The following is a 17,233-nucleotide window of genomic DNA, read 5'->3' on the forward strand; positions in this document are numbered from 1 at the left end:
TATAGCCTGCAGTTTTATAGATAGATTTCTTGTCACCTTGTTTGAATGAGCTAGAGCTCATTTATGTGTCTGCTTTGCCTACTGTTGGCCCAGTACCTTGTCAAACTGAATTTTGGGCACAGTGAAGTGGCTGTAGACATATTTTGCCATCAGTTTGTGCTGCGGTTGGCTACTCAGTCACAGTGCAGCAGTTTGCTCATGTGTGATCTAAATGTTTGGTGAAACTTTCACATGACTACTTCCATTGAAGACAAAAGGTCATTGAAAAAAGCACTGAAAAAAGAAACAAGAGCCTGCCGGGATCAAAGTGCTAATATGATCAGAGCATTAGTTTAATATGAATCTTTTCACCTTAATAAGCATAATTAACATGACTTGTTTTTAACGCCTATTAATTCTGCACAATAGTAAACAAGTTAATGACATTTCAGCAGCTTGATGGTGATGGTTATGAACACGAATAAATATGTGTAACCTGCTTTCATAGTGTCTTTTTTGTATGCAAACTGCTAAGATGTAAGTTAGATGGTATGCTGTTGAGATAGTATATGACAAACACCATGGTTGACATTCTGGTAAAGATAATAGCAGATTATTAATGTTTATGTTACCACATTTTAGTGCACAGAACAGGTTATTCCCTGATGCTCAAATTAATAATAAAAAACACCCCTTATGTGAATGAAACTCGATGTACACTATCTCTGCACAGTTTTGTGTTATGACATTTGTGCACAACCACAAATTGCAATCACAGTTTACTAAACCAAGCATCCTTTGGGTTAAGTCCATAGTACCCATTAAGAAAATGTTAATATTATGCCCACAAGCAAATTATCATTTGCAGATTATATCCCAACAGAAAATGATTATCAGAATTGCTGATCTTTAGATGTGCCTGATTGATATCCAATGCTATGTTAAAATGCTGACCTTTCAACAACAAAACCAGTCATATAATGACTGCTTAGACCGGAACAGAACATGCTCTGAATATTTTCTTAAGGCAGATGCACACTGGAGGGTCATGAGGACTGAGTCTGGTATAATTCTCTTAGTTCTAACTAAGGCTGAATACTTACGGTAGGATTTCCCCTCCATAGAAGTGGATCTCTTCCCTACACCATCCCACCAATGTCTCCAACAAACCAGTTTGGATATATTTGTATTGCTTCAAATTCCTGCAGTAGCTATTTAACCAATGGGACTAAATTAATATTTGTGTACAGCAAGGGTAATGTTGCCCCTGTTATATACATTAATCTCTATGAAAACTGTTTGCCTCCAGTTTAAGATGGTTATTTTTATTTTTTATTTTTACCTTATGCAATGTTCCCTGAAATTAGAATAAATATTAAGCATCACAAATATGTCTTGTAGTGTGTCTTTTAAAATAAAAAGAACAATGTTCTTGGAGGAAAGGGAGGGACATTGCAGGGCATGGGTTTCTATTGTAATCTATGTTAATGTAAGGAAGTTCATGGAATGAAATTTTCCTTCTCCACCCCACATTATTCAGGAGGGCCCCAATCCTCCATTGAGGCTTTTGCCGGGGGGGGGGGGCAAAGGCTGTTGAGGAAAGTTCAGAAAACTTACCATCCGTGAACTTCTTCAAGTTAACTTCTCTTAGAATCCAAGCCATTTATTTTTTTGACTCAAAACCATCCTTGCCTCAAAATCATAGTGTGTAGACTATCTTCATTTTCTGCAGGCCTTACTAATGATTTTAAAGTGTCCTTTCTCCCTGCTCTTGTCAGAGCAGTTGAGTTAACAACCTATTATTATGTATTCCTTACTGAGCAGTTAATAGCTTTATAGTCTTTTGCAGGAATACACCTGCTGCTCATAAAAACATTTATGTTATAGTGGATATTTGACTCAGTTGATACATCTTGTATTTGCAGTGACCTTGTACAAACAGTGCTCATCTTAATAACAGACCTGAGTGTAAAATATTTCTAAGTAAAATTGCCATGTATTTCATCAAAGGCAGGGTGTGTGGTGCCTGTTCAACCATATATCAAATTAGCAGTGGTACATTTATAATTGAGGAGATACTTTCATATAAATATATGATTTCAGAACTGTATTTAAGTGGATTTGCTACACTTTAGTACACCAAAGTCTTCTGCCTCCCCCCCCCCCATGTGTTGCTGTGTGGACATGCATGGGAGCATTTTATAGTATTGAATATAATTGGAAATTTCTACTATTCCCGGTTTTGATTATGTATGTGACAAAAAGCCTAGAAAAAATATAAATGGGGATTTGGATACAAAGACCTGTGTGTGGAAGGAAACTGTGAGCTCTGTTCCGTGAACTGTTGGGTCATCCAGAGGGAGGCCTCTTGCCCTGCAGTGTCAGATTATTTCTGTAAGAGACATAGTAAATATGGGAGCTAAAGACAAGTGGGCTTTTTAAAGGTCTTAAGAGGCAAAGAGAGTTTTGCACAAAGAATTGTGCAAATGAAAGAACTTCTCTGGAATGGAAACATTTATTTTTCTATGTTAGAAGCAACCCATCCATACAAAAAATGACCTTTCCTCTCATGTAGGTGCACCATTGGATCCAAGGCAGAAAAAAACAGCAGGCTTTGACACATTACAGGAATATGTGAGCCCACCCTAACACCCCTCCCCCCCAAAAAATCAATGTAGAATGGTGTCACTCAAAAAAATTACTGTATTTTCCGGCATATAAGACGACTGGGCGTGTAAGACGACCCCCAACTTTTCCAGTTAAAATATAGAGTTTGAGATATACTCGACCGCAGATTCTCCACCTGGTGTATAAGACAACCCCCGACTTTTGAGAAGATTTTCCTGGATTAAAAAGTAGTCTTATGCGCCAGAATATACAGGGATATGGAGAGGTTAAAATTGTTACAGCTATTACACTGATGCAGGGACAGAAAGTGGCAGTGTCTCTCTTTCTCCCCAAGCTTTCCCATTATATCTAAAGTAGGACCGAATGCATCTCACTCATTGTGAAACATGTAACACCCAGATGCCTATAACTCTGACACATCTGTCTGTGGGAGAGATATCCAAGTTCTGATTTCAAATGTAATGCAGGAAACAGCCAGGTCACTCACATTCCTTCCTATCCCTATAGCTCTGTGTAATGCTAAAGTTGCTACATGAATAGCACATGCACCGCTTTATAACTGCCTAGTGACCAAATACCTTGTGGTTTGGCTAGCTCTGCATTCCATAAACACATAACTGGCCTGCAGTCAAATAATTCAATAATAATAAACCAAAGAGATCACATGTAAGTTGAAGCAAGTGGACAAGACACTAAACTACCTGTAATCAAAAATGTAAGCAGAAGCTTCCAGTCTTCTCCTTGCAGGCTACCAGGGGAGAGGTATGGGAGCAACAGGACTCACACAGGTTTGTTCTTGTAATGCTAAATCATGGTTTAGCATTATATTGGAACTCATTAATTGAGGACTGTCAGAGATATGGAAGGAAGGTGGATTTCATGAGTGCTTGGCTATGGCTGCTGGGGGATGGATAATGGTGCATGCCCTTGCTAAGCATGTGTATAGACATATGAATAAATACATCCAAGTAATATTATTTTTTGTTTTTGTGTTATTGAAGTCTGGATCATTCTATCCTGGTCCAGTATTTAGGAAAATTGGGCCACAACCATAAAGCTTTTCACGTTGCAAAAATCTAATTTTAAATTTTGCTTCTGTGAATGTGCTTTGGAAACTGAAGCTCTTTTTTTGCCAAATACCCCCCAAGCTTATTTAGTTCCATAATTTCCAAGAACTACTACTTCTTGCCTTTAGTTCTTCCTTCTCCCATGGTGGAGGGGGTGTCCTAGCAAGAAAAGAATGTAATTATAGTACAGCAGTCAACTTATTTGGTACTGTGAGCTGCACCCAAAATGTATCATGTTCATGCAGCAGAACTAATTTGTAGAACCTACAGTACTTGCATATGGTTATCATAATCTACATGCCTTTTTTTGAATATGTGGATAGCAAACTAAAATAGGCATTGTAGGTATTTCTTCTGAAATGTTCAGAAATTGTTAAGATACTTGTTTAATACTATTACCCAGGTGTGAACATCCCCTTTTGGAGCAAGGTGCTCAGGAAGGTGAGCTTTGAGCATGCTTGGAGGAAACTGATTACTTGGATCCATTCTGTTCTGGCTTCAGGCCTGACCATGACAATGAAACTGCCTTGTACAGGCTAGCTGGTGACATTTGTCAGGAAAAGAAAGGAAGAGTGTGGTCCTACTTAATATCCTTGATCTCTCAACAGCCTTTGATGCTGTTGACCACAGCATCCTTCTGGAGCCCCTGTGGGAAGTTGACACCTAGGGCATTATGCTTCAGTGGTTCTGTTGTTATCTCAAGGGCTGTTTCCACAAAGCATTTATGGGAGGCTATGGTTTGGCACCATGGGAGCTGTCCCGTGGTGTCCCACAGGGTTCCATCTTGTCCCCCATACTATTTAATATCTATATGAAGCCTGTCCTCAGGAGATTTGGCATCATCAGTATGACATGCAGCGTAAATTAATAATGCAGTCTTCTTCAGTAAAAGAATAAAAGCTTTACTGAGTTAAAGTACCGTATATACGTGAGTATAAGCCGACTTTTTCAGCCCATTTTTGGGGCTGAAAAAGCCGCCCTCGGCTTATACTCAAGTGATGCGGGCGGCTGCAAAGGGACAAGCGGCAAGAAAGGGATCCTTTCTTGCTGCTTGTCTCCCCTGCCCTGCCGATCCCCCATCTGTGCCTGCTCTCTGATCCCTCCTCCTGTGCCTGCTCTGCGCGAGGATCGCCTCCTCCTCCTCCCGTCCCTTCTCCCCGAAGGGGAACAGAGGTAGCGACGGGGCAGCGGGAGCAGGAGGAGGACAAGTATCGAGCAGGCGCGCGAGCCGGCTCAGCCCCAGAGAGCCTGTTGCTTTTGCCCCCATCCCATCCCAGCTCAGTCCGCCATAGAAACTGCCCACCCTGAAACTACCCACCCCTGAAACCTTACCAGAAACTTCCCCCCTTAATTCCTCCCTGAATATGCCCCCTCCCCCTGAGCCCTCCCTGTAAAGAGACCTTTCTTTCCAAGCCTTCCCTCTTAACCCCTGCCCATCCCAGCTCTGCCCACTGTAGAAACTGCGCTGAGACTCTATGATCCTGTGCCTGCTCTACCCCTGCCCATCCCAGCTCTGCCCACTGTAGAAACTGCGCTGAGACTCTATGATCCTGTGCCTGCTCTACCCCTGCCCATCCCAGCTCTGCCCACTGTAGAAACTGCGCTGAGACTCTATGATCCTGTGCCTGCTCTACCCCTGCCCATCCCAGCTCTGCCCACTGTAGAAACTGCGCTGAGACTCTATGATCCTGTGCCTGCTCTACCCCTGCCCATCCCAGCTCTGCCCACTGTAGAAACTGCGCTGAGACTCTATGATCCTGTGCCTGCTCTACCCCTGCCCATCCCAGCTCTGCCCACTGTAGAAACTGCGCTGAGACTCTATGATCCTGTGCCTGCTCTACCCCTGCCCATCCCAGCTCTGCCCACTGTAGAAACTGCGCTGAGACTCTATGATCCTGTGCCTGCTCTACCCCTGCCCATCCCAGCTCTGCCCACTGTAGAAACTGCGCTGAGACTCTATGATCCTGTGCCTGCTCTACCCCTGCCCATCCCAGCTCTGCCCACTGTAGAAACTGCGCTGAGACTCTATGATCCTGTGCCTGCTCTGCGGAAGGCATCGGGGAGGGAAAAGTGGGGAGAAAGTGCTCCTCGATGTTTTCCCTCTCCGATGCCTTGCACAGAGCAGTCACTGCTCTGTGCGAGGATCGCCTCCTCCTCCTCCTCCCGTCCCTTCTCCCCGAAGGGGAACAGAGGTAGCGACAGGGGCAGCGGGAGCAGGAGGAGGACGAGCAGGCGCGCGAGCCGGCTCAGCCCCAGAGAGCCTGTTGCTTTTGCCCCCATCCCATCCCAGCTCAGTCCACCATAGAAACTGCCCACCCTGAAACTATCAACCCCTGAAACCTTACAAGAATCTGCTCCCTTAATTCCTCCCTGAATATGCCCCCTCCCCCTGAGCCCTCCCTGTAAAGAGACCCTTTCTTTCCAAGCCTTCCCTCTTAACCCCTTCCCCCATCCCAGCTCTGCCCACCCTAGAAACTACCCACCCTGAAACTTTCCCAGAATATGCCCCCTTGCCCTTGATGCCCTCCCTAAATATGCCCCAACCACCCCTGAAACATTCCCAGAATCAACCCCCTTCCCCCTTAATCCATTCCAGAATCTCCCCCCTTAATTCCTCCCTGAATATGCCCCCTCCCCCTGAGCCCTCCCTGTAAAGAGACCCTTTCTTTCCAAGCCTTCCCTCTTAACCCCTGCCCATCCCAGCTCTGCCCACCCTAGAAACTGCCCACCCTGAAACTTTCCCAGAATATGCCCCCTTGCCTCTCATGCCCTCCCTAAATATGCCCCACCCACCCTGAAACCTTCCCAGAATCTGCCCCCTTCCCCCTTAATCCATTCCAGAATATTCCCCTTGCCCCCTGAAATGTACCCACAATATGCCCCCTTACCCCCTGAGCCCTCCCTGTAAGAGACCCTTTCTTTCCAAGCCTTTTATTGGTATTTATTTTTATTTTTGAAATTTACCAGTAGCTGCTGCATTTCCCACCCTCGGCTTATACTTAAGTCAATAAGTTTTCCCAGTTTTTTGTGGTCAAATTAGGTGCCTCGGCTTATATTTGCGTCGGCTTATACTCACGTATATACGGTAAACTTGTTTGCAAATAACAGCATAGTGAACAGAAGATTATACTAGCTGCAGAGCATACACAGAGTCAGGGGCGTCGCTAGGGGGGGGCGCTGGGGGCGGTACGCCCCCGGGCGGCAGGGGCCACAAGCGGCGGGTGGGGGCGACAAGCGGCGGGTGGGGGCGACAAGCGGCGCCCCTCCCGCCACTCCCCAGGCAACGCCGGTCACCCCGGGAGCAGCAGCGCTGCACGGATGGGGTGCTCCCTCGGCCGTGCGCTGTTGCTCCTGGGGCGACCGGAGCGAGCGGCGGCGCATGGGGGTGACAAGCGGCAGCCCCTCCCGCCATTCCCAAGCGCTGCCGCTCCCTCCGTCACCCCAGGAGCAACAGCGCACGGCCGAGGGAGCACCCCGTCCGTGCAGCGCTGCTGCTCCCGGGGTGACCGGCAGCGTGGGGAGTGGCAGGAGGGGCCGGCGCTTGTCAGCCCCACGCGCTGCCGCTGGCTCCGTCCCCCCGGGAGCAGCAGCGCACGGTGTGTGCGGTGCTGCTGCTCCTGGGGCAACGGAGCGAACGGCGGCACGTGGGGGTGACAAGAGGCAGCCCCTCCCACCATTCCCACGCGCTGCCGCTCCCTCCGTCACCCTGGGAGCGGCAGCGCACGGCCCGACGACGGAGTGCGCCTGCGCGCGCAGGCGCACTCAGTCATCGGATCGCCGCTTCCACAGCCTCCTTTTGAGCCGGAGAGCTTAAAAGCGAGCTCTTCGGCTTAAAAGAGGGCTGCAGAAGCGGCGCCGGCACCCCCGGAAACGCCCTGGGGGCGGAGCGTCATGACGTCACAATGTGATGTCACGACGCCCCGCCCCCGGGGCGTTTCCTTTGCCGCCCCGGGTACCGCGGAGCCTTACTCCGCCACTGCACAGAGTTACTGAGTCACACAGAGTCATTACGCACCAACAGTCTCCGTTGAGCACAGGCTTCACAGAGCACAGGCTCCACCGCACACACTGAGACACTGAGTCTGCCTGCAAGTAGATACAATACTTATACAGACAATGAGTATTCCTTAAGATGAGTCACAGTGATTCAACATGCTGAATGATTCTGCAGCTTTTCAGCTTTTCACAACATTTCTAGACTCCTTTACTGCTTCTGCTCTCAAATACCTTTGTCACATGATACAGTTTGCAAGTGACACCTAGCTTTAGCTCTCTGTTTCATCTGACTCTGGAGAGGCAATTGAGATGCTACACTGGTGCTTGGAGGCAGTTATGGGCTGGATGTGTGCTAATAAATTGAAGCTGAACCCCCAAAAGGCAGAAGTGTTATGTGTCCGGAGTTATCACATCCAGGAGGTGGGGAAAATGGCCTGTTCTGGAAGAGATTGCATTCCCTTGGAAGGAGCAGGTTTGCAGCTTGATGTGCCACTGGATTCAACACTATCACTAGAGGCTCATGTGGCCTCAGTGACTAGGAATGCCTTTTTCAAGCTCTGGCTCATTCACCAGCTCCAGCCACTGAACTCCATGCTCTGGGAACTTCCATATTTGATTATTCAATGTGCTCTACCTGGGGCTGCCCTTGAGTTATCTTAGAAACTTCAACTTCTCCAAAATGAAACAGCCAGATTATTGGCTGTATTTCCTTTTAGAAATGAAATAGCCCCTGTTTTGAAACAGCTGCAGTGGCTACCAGTTTTTTTTTCTAAGCCCAATCAAGGTGTTCATGTTAGTGTTTAACCACCCTAAATACAGTGTGTTTTTCTAGAAAAAGAGGTGCCGGAACTCACCATTAACACCACCCTTGTTCTCTTAGAATGGCAATGGTGCCTACCTGAGAGCTGCCAGATCCCACCTGATAGCTACTAGAACTGAGTTCCAGTGAGTTCCCTCTGAAAAAAGCCCTGCCTAAAGACCACCTCCTTCCCTACAGACCCTCTCAAGTATTAAGGTTAGCAGAGGGGGCCCACTCTCAGAAGCTCAGAAGGTGGTGGTCTTGAGAGGGTATTCTCTGTGGCAGCTTTATGGAATTCCCTCTCTACTGTACAATACCCTGACCTTTGATACCTGGGATGTATATTTAAAATTCTCTCTGAGACCTTATACTTAAAGGTGGGTTATAAATTTGTTGTTGTTGTTGTTGTTGTTGTTGTTGTTGTCACATTCCTTCCTTGTTTGCTTCCTATTCTTTCGTTATCACATTTTCATTTTCAAACTTACCTTTTCAGTTTCAAAGTTTACTGCCCAATCCTATCCCTGGCTGCACTGCAATAGTTATAGAGCAAGCATAGCATCCCACTTGAGGAAGGTGGCAGAATTTGCTGGCACAAGATTTCCCAATTTTGAACCAGTCAGTTGTTCCATGTCTAGTTCTAACTGTAGCTTCTTGTCCCACATAGAGATTTCTCAGGAGACAAATGAGGTGATCCGGCACTCCCATTTCTTTAAGAACTTGGCATAGTTTGCTGTGGTTGACACAGTCAAATGCTTTTGCGTAGTCAATGAAGCAGATGTTTTTCTGGAACTCTCTAGCTTTCTCCATAATCCAGCGCATGTTCGCAATTTGGTCTCTGGTTCCTCTGCCCCTTCGAAATCCAGCTTGCACTTCTGGGAGTTCTCGGTCCACATACTGCTTAAGCCTGCCTTGTACACAGAACTACAGGCACTGAATTTCTGAATGCAATTATCATTTGACACGTGCATGCCTGCAACTGTAAAAAGCTGTTCTGTGTAAACAAGAGGTACATGAATACATTGTAGCAGTTTATGCCTTGTACAGGCTACATTGCGAACAGACCCTTAAAATTCAGGGTTTGGGGAGATAGAAGCAACTGATGGACTTCTTTTTTACTTCAATGGAACCTACATACGTAAAACAAAGATTCACCTAACAAAGGAAATAATAATACAGTGGACGCTCGGGTTGCAAACGCAATCCATGCGGGAGGCGCGTTTGCAACCCGCACTACTGCATCTGCACACACGCGTGATGCAATTTGACGCTTCTGCGCATGCGCAAAGCATGATTTAGCACTTCTGCACATGTGTGAGTGCCGAAACCCGGAAGTAACCCGGTGCGCAACCTGAAATCACACAACCTGAAGCGGCCGTAACCCGAGGTATGACTCTATTGGTCATGTAGCCTGCCTTTCTTCAGCCACATGTCTTAGATGGTTATCTTTATAGCTACTTTTTGTGGGTATTTATTTCAGGTATATTTAAATGTAACTGTTATGGCTCTTACAGCCTAAGATGAAAAAGTTCCTGCCATACGTCATAACCGTTAAAGTCCTCAGATGTTATACCATGTCACTGAACTGTGGGATATTCAGTAAATCTGTGGTGCTAGATAGTTTTATGTGGGAAATATTGTTAGTAATACCTTTAATGCAGAAGGGGTTAAAATACTAAAGTGCCATATAAATAAAGGTTTGTTCCATTAAGACAGCTGGATTGAAATCCACTGAAGAAATATGAGTCCAAATTTATAAGATCCTAGAGATTATAGTGAGAATGAAGATGCAATCAATATTTGGGGTAGGTAAAGCATGTTGTTGAATGAGATTGTCACTATCTTCAGCATTGCTTTATATCCTTTTGTTCATTACAGTACTCTGCCACATTGGGAATTGGGATTAACTGCATCACTTGTATTATTTTGGGCCAATTTCATAAACATACACAACACAGTATTTGACATATTGATTCTGAAGCTTTCATGTAGGAAAACAGGCATTACTGGAGCATTAAACGGCAGCTGGAAAATGTAGCAATCAATATTTGAGCCATTTCAGTATTTTCTAGCATACACTTTCCACCTTGACTAACCCTGATTACATTCTGATTTAAGGCATGAGCCTAAGCTTTCAATGTTATTGAACCTTGTAACTTTAGATCTGCTTTGTATTTAGAATCCATTTTTGAATCCATTTTCCATGTCCCTTTAGAGATAATAAACATTAATAATTCTATGCCATGGTTATCAAATGTCTGCCATTTTGCTAGGTATGAGAACCGCCTGCAGCCTATGCTGTTTCTGTGTGCTCCCCATCTCCACTCACCTCAAATTTGCTTCTTTCTTCATCCTGGCTACATAAGCCACATTAAAGTGATATTTAATCAGAACTCAGCTATTTAGCTCAACTATTTATTTGTATCCCACCCACCTCCGCCTACTCCTCTTGTTGGCAGTTTTGCTGAGGGGCTAGGTGAAAACTGAATTTAAAACTTTAAAGGCCAAAATGTACATTCAGTATTTAATCATTATTTCATGCTACAAAACTTGTTTTCCAGGTTAGAGACAAATGTGAAAATAGAAAAGAAAAATGTGATAAAATATCCCAGTACACTTTTGATAATCCTGCCCTTCATCCGATGATCACAGGGCAATTTACAATTTTAAAAAAAACAACACAAAAATGCATACCATAATAAGAAACAAAAATATATTTTTTTTAAAAAAAAAACCTCACACAAAGAGTTTAAAAGGCCATAGATTGTTTAATTAGCCAAAGGCATGGGAGAAGAGGGATGTTTTTGCCAAGTGTCTAAAGATATGTAACGAAGGTGGCAAGCAAGCGTCTCTGGGGAGAGCATTCTACAAGTGGAGAGTCATCACAGAAAAGGCCTGTTCTCATGTTGCTGCCTTCCGGTCCTCTCAGGGCGGAGGTACACAAAGAAGACCCTGATATGATGATCACAGGGTCCAGGTCAGTTCATATAAGGAGAGGCAGTCCGTGAAGTATTGCAGTCCTGAGCCCTTTAAGGCATTATAGGTCAGAACCAGCACTTTGAATTGGGCCCAAAAACTAATTGGCAGCCAGTGCAGTCATGCATTGGTCTGGGGACATTTTGGGACAGCCCCATGGCCATCCTGAGCCATCTCAGAACCAGTTGCCTTAGCATGGATGTTGAAGTCACCCAAAACCAGCAGTTTGTGAGTCCTCAACACTGACTCTGAGACCAGCTCTGTCAACAGGGAGACATCTGGGCAACAAGGCAGGTGGTAAACCAGCAGAATCCCTAATCTGTCCTGGTTGCCAGGAACATACAGACTAGATGCCCCCCTCAAGCTGGACAGAAAGCCTGGAGAGAGAGACAGAATTTCTATAGACCACAGCAACTCCCCCTCCCCACCCCTCAAGTCTGCCCTGATGCTGCACTGTACCCAGGTGGGCACAACTGGGTAAGACCAACTCCACCCTGCTCATCTACCCAGGTCTCAGTGATACAGGCTAGATTGGCCTCCTCATCCAAAATCAGATCATGGATTAGGGAAGTCTTACTCAGAGCCAACACAGCATTCTGCAGCAGTAGCCACAGGCATCAGGGCTGGCTGGTAGGACAACCACAATTCTTGAGGTTGGAAGAGGGGCTGGCACATGGCACAGTCACTAATTGCCTGTGCCATGTGCTCCTTACCAAGCCTGCACTACTTCCCACACCATATCTCTCCCTTGCCGCCCCTACTCTCCTCCCAGACACACCTCCCTTCCTCATTTAAAACAAACAACAGAGTCTGATTTGTCTTTTTAGTTGTCTCATAATCTTAACACTTGTTGAGCAGGCAAAATTTAATTGCTTTTTAGGGAATATCATTTTATAATAATCTGTTTGGTGTTTGTACCCTTTGTACATTCTATTTATATGTACATATTTTATATTTTCCTTGTTCATTTTACATGTTGATTGCTATTTTAGAATGTAATAATGTGCTGGAGACTTCATTAAAAAATAAATAGCAACCTGAAGACACCCTATAGTACAGTTTTTCATGTTGTCTACCCTGTTTTGAATTATGAGCATCACAGATCATTTAATTTTTTTCTCTGGTGCTTCATTTTCCCTGAGCACCACAGCTTAATCATATTGAAATTGTTATGTTTAGTTTATGCTGTTGAGATAGTGGTCATGCACTATTCCTCCTGAGCAGTGTTAAAAACTTTGCTGTGCCATAAATCACTTCAGCAGCATTACATTATATGAGCTTGGCTAATTCTAAGAGTTAGGCCAGTTCTATATACGAGGTGCTGCTTCATGGTAAAGATGTACTATCCAAACGCTTCAGCTCTGCTACATTCCTTAATTCTTCTCCTTGCCCTCCTTGCCCTCCGCCCCCACCCAACATGTCTCCCATGAACCTTATTTCATTCAAGTTATCCGGAAGAGAGTGCCTTATGGTAAATCAATGCACAACATTTCTGAACATTGTTTTATCATCTTACGGATTCATAAGGTGCCCTGTGGGTGCCAGTTATGTAGATATTTGTGGACAATTTTGTTCTAACCTGACTTATGGACAAAATATTCTGTTATCATACTGAAGGTAACCTAAAGGCGAGGAAGAAAAATATAAAAGATTGGAGCTGGCCTTGGATGAGTACCTAATACATAGGAACTGAACAAACTGCACATAATGCCATTTCATAGAATCATCATAGTCGCTAAATTCCTAGCCCTTTGACACTGGAAATCAGAGTGGTCCCCATGGTGTGTCCAGTACCTGTTGGTCAAGGAAGCATCTGACATGAGCAGATGGTATAGACAAAGCAAGAAAATGAGGCTAAAATTCAAAGTAGTATGGAATAGTTCTTATAACTATATACCAACTGACACAGATAACAATGAGGAATATAGACAGGATATTTTTTTATTTTGAGACATATGCCTGTGAGTATGTGTGTAGATAATTGATATTGTGTGTGTGTACACCTTCTGTTAATGCATTTTATTTATTTTAATGAACAAATTAATATAATTTTGGGATGATGCAATGAGGGGGTGTACCACAAATATGACACAAATATGTTTTCAGTAGTTCATGCAAAAATTGTGGAACATCTCTGGAAAACTTTAAAATATAAATAACAAAAGGAGAGCAATGGCAGTCGCCTAGTGAACTAGAAATATGCTTCTTGCCTGTAATCAAGCATGTGAACTGTTTTGCCCCAACACAGAATTCCCCCAGAGCCTTACAAGAGCAGTTATTTAATATTTATTTACACTCTTTCTATACCACTTAATATATAAAAAATATCTCTAAGCAAGTACAGAAAACTAAAACAACAGACCTAAACAACAGCAAGAATTACAAAAATGTTACTTTCATACAAAATTACTAATAAATATAAACCAATATCAATTCCTTCTTCTCCTGAAATACCTTCCCTCTTGGCCTGCTAGCTCTCATCCAGGATTCTACCCATCAACCCCGGCTCCCACCTAGGGCCCAAACAGATTCACAGCTCACAAAAGTCTCAGAAAGAGGATAATTCTTGGAAACGGTTGATATCACCCGAGTCTTTCACTCCAGGCTTGCTTTTTATGGGCAAGCCCAAGGTGGACAAAGCTTCCTCCGGCTGCTCACAGCTGTATCCCATTCAACAGTCAGCTGTACTCTCCACATCCAGTTCCACGTACAGCAGGTTTGGAAAGTTTCCCGGGGGTCCAAAGAATGACCCCCCCCCCACACTCACAGTTCTTTTAATAGCCTCTGACGCCTTCTCCTCTTTGCACGAAACTCAGAAGAAAATCTGGCCACAATAAAAATAGAGTTGGATGCTTGTAAATTGCAATTTTGTTGCATTGTGGCCTCTGGACAGAAAAGAGTTTCTGAAGAAAAACCTTTTATAAACGCGCACACACACACACACACAGAGAGAGAGAGAGAGAGAGAGAGAGAGAGAGAGAGGCATCACCCTAAAAGGTGCTCTGCCATTCCTTGCAGAGGATATGGGGTAGCTCTTAAGGACACTTCAGACTTTGAATTTTCCTATACAGGTCAAGATGAAAGCACATGTACATGTGATCTTAACATATGAAGATTACACACACATCTATTTCACCATATGTACATTAGGTTTCCAATACATATATATTTGGCAATGCACACTCATGCAAGAACTTTACATGTTATAATGTACACAAATATATGTGTGCGTTCTCTTTTCCCCTACAGGCTTTTTATATCTGGAAAAAGAAAACACTATGTGTGAAGTTACCCAGTAAGCATTTCCTAAATAATTTGCCAAATCCAGATTAACAGCTGCTTTATTAGTGTGAGACATTTTGTGCTACTGCATTTATTAAAAGGACATTAAGAACTGATTTCCAAACCAGTGAGACAGTAGGATCCTGTTTCAGGTTTGCAAACATAAAAATAAAGAGTTAATTTTCATTTTCTTTTACCCACAGGTCTACCCACGGATAGCGCCTGCCTTTTGGCACTACCTGCGGGTAGAAGTGAGTAGCGGGCATTTGAATGCTCCCACATCTATACGTTATGCTTGATTAGTCCTTATTGAAATCTAATTTGTCCATTATTCAAATTATATAGCTGTCATTTTTGCTGCCATTTGCTTTGTATGTAGTTTTGTACTAATTTCATACTATTTTGTCTCCGGTCTAATTACTAACCCAATTCACAAGGACACAGTTCTCGCCATATGAAAGATAACACAACATTTCTTAAGATCTGTCTTAAGTATAGGTTGCGCCATACATCGTGGAATAGCTGTCACCCCTTTCTGAACACACTTTGACATTCATAAGAATTTAGTTTTGAAAGATTGTTATTACGCAGCTTTCACAACTCAACTTGACATCGTTTTCCCCCCTTTTGTCCCTCAGGAGCATGAGCTACTCAGCTACTCCTCCACAAGGTCAAAGGCTCCAAGTGTTATCGTCACAGGCCTCAAACCGGCCACCAAGTACATATTTCATATCAGAGCCAGGACTGCAACAGGATACAGCGGCTATAGCCAGAAGTTTGAATTTGAAACTGGAGACGAAAGTAAGTCTTAATCAAAGACACAGAATTGTGGCATGTGTGAGAGAAGTGGCAGGCGTTTGACATAGCTAGGCACTGGGAATGTTAGGTCTAAATTACATTATAAACACACTGGGAGATATACATAGATCAATCACTTTTAATGTACCATATTTTTCCGTGTATAAGACGACCCCTGTTTTTTTTTAACCCCAATTTAAGAAATCAATATGGAGCATTGTTTCAAAACAAAGCCTGACCTCAGAATACTCTCCATCTCTTTCTGCAGTTTTTCTTCCACTTTCACTTTTGAAGTTCCTAAGAGATGCACAATTGTTCTTTAGCTTGTTCTGAAATAAATGCTTGCAAAAGTTCACACTTCTTGTAAGATTTTGATCTGAACTCTTATGAAAATTCATCGGGCACTGATACGGTGTCTATTGCTGCCATGACCTTTCCTTCCCCCACCCTATGGGTTCTGTAAGTTACCTTGGAAAAAAGCGTGGGAAGGTTGGGGTGGCAGGCACCCCCAGGCCACGGCAGATTGTTACTTACTGCTGGGAAATGGGATTTGAACTACCAGTCCCAGAATCCCTAGTGGGAAACTGATGAATTTGTATACAGGGGTGTAGCTAGCTGCTCCGGCACCCGGAGCGGTGGGGGCGGGGCAAACCGCCCAAGGGGGCGCGGCAGTGATCCGTGCACAGGAGCAGCGCGGCGAGCTGCCCACAGAATCTGCCTGGCGGGTGCAAGCCCCATGCTGCCGTTTCAGGCAGCGCAGGGGAGCCACCGCATCACTCCCAGGAGAGACATGTGGCTCGGGCGCACTGCAGGCCAGGCCCCATGGTAAGTGCCGCCCCCCCCCCGCGGTGTGCCATTTTGTCACCCCCTCAGGGATGGCACATGGGGCAAACCTCACCCCCCTTCCTATGCCCTTGCTTGTATATCAAGGATGGATATAGACTGATGCCCATAAGTGCACTGGTATAGGTTTGAAATGCAATTGCCCACCATTGTTGCATGTTCTTAGAACATCCCACAACCTCTTAGCATTTTACCTAAGAATTACGTAATGAAAACCAAGATGTGTGTGATGTTCTGGTGTTTTTGCATTTGAAGTTGTATATACATGTAAGCAGGGTGGTGTTGCCTAATAGTAAATATAATAGTTGATTTAAGGTAATGTTAGAGGGGGAGGGGGAGAGTGAGTTGCAGTGTTTTGGTGAGTGGTGATTGCTGAGAGTTTGAGTGTTTGAATACGAGTAGCAGCTGCATTTGGGGAGAATTGGAATTGGATGTTCAGGAGTTGGGTGCGGATAAAATAATAAATCAGTTGTATTATACTACATGCCTCTTTCTTGGCTACATGAGAGGTGAGATGTTCAGTTTATAGTGATCTGTGGTGGTAGCATGAGTAAAAAAGGTATTTAGTAGAAAGACCCACCCTTTTAATGAGGGTGAAAGAAGAGAGCGCAAAATATGGTCTGAAGCTCAACATCAAAAAAACTAAGATCATGGCCACTGGTTCCATCACCTCCTGGCAAATAGAAGGGGAAGAAATGGAGGCAGTGAGAGATTTCACTTTCTTGGGTTCCACGATCACTGCAGATGGTGACAGCAGTCACGAAATTAGAAGACGCCTGCTTCTTGGGAGAAAAGCAATGACAAACCTAGACAGCATCTTAAAAAGCAAAGACATCACCTTGCCGACAAAGGTCCGTATAGTTAAAGC

At 44.4% G+C, this 17,233-nt stretch overlaps 1 protein-coding gene across 7 annotated transcripts in view; it reads left to right on the forward strand.

The window, feature by feature from the left end:
• The window catches only part of EPHA6 (EPH receptor A6), a 338,956-nt gene that overhangs the window by 225,882 nt on the left and 95,841 nt on the right, over positions 1-17,233 (forward strand). For 4 of the 7 annotated variants that reach the window (XM_033146746.1, XM_033146748.1, XM_033146749.1 and 1 more), the window contains 2 exons: positions 14,928-14,975; positions 15,363-15,525. The exons of 1 other annotated variant lie outside the window; for it this stretch is intronic. In XM_033146746.1, coding sequence (XP_033002637.1) covers positions 14,928-14,975; positions 15,363-15,525 — 211 coding nt within the window. The remainder of the gene's footprint in view (positions 1-14,927; positions 14,976-15,362; positions 15,526-17,233) is intronic. 2 more of the 7 variants (XM_033146747.1, XM_033146751.1) reach the window with 1 other exon arrangement.

This window comes from Lacerta agilis, chromosome 4 (assembly GCF_009819535.1).
Source record: "Lacerta agilis isolate rLacAgi1 chromosome 4, rLacAgi1.pri, whole genome shotgun sequence".
NCBI classification, from domain to species: Eukaryota; Metazoa; Chordata; class Lepidosauria; order Squamata; family Lacertidae; genus Lacerta; species Lacerta agilis.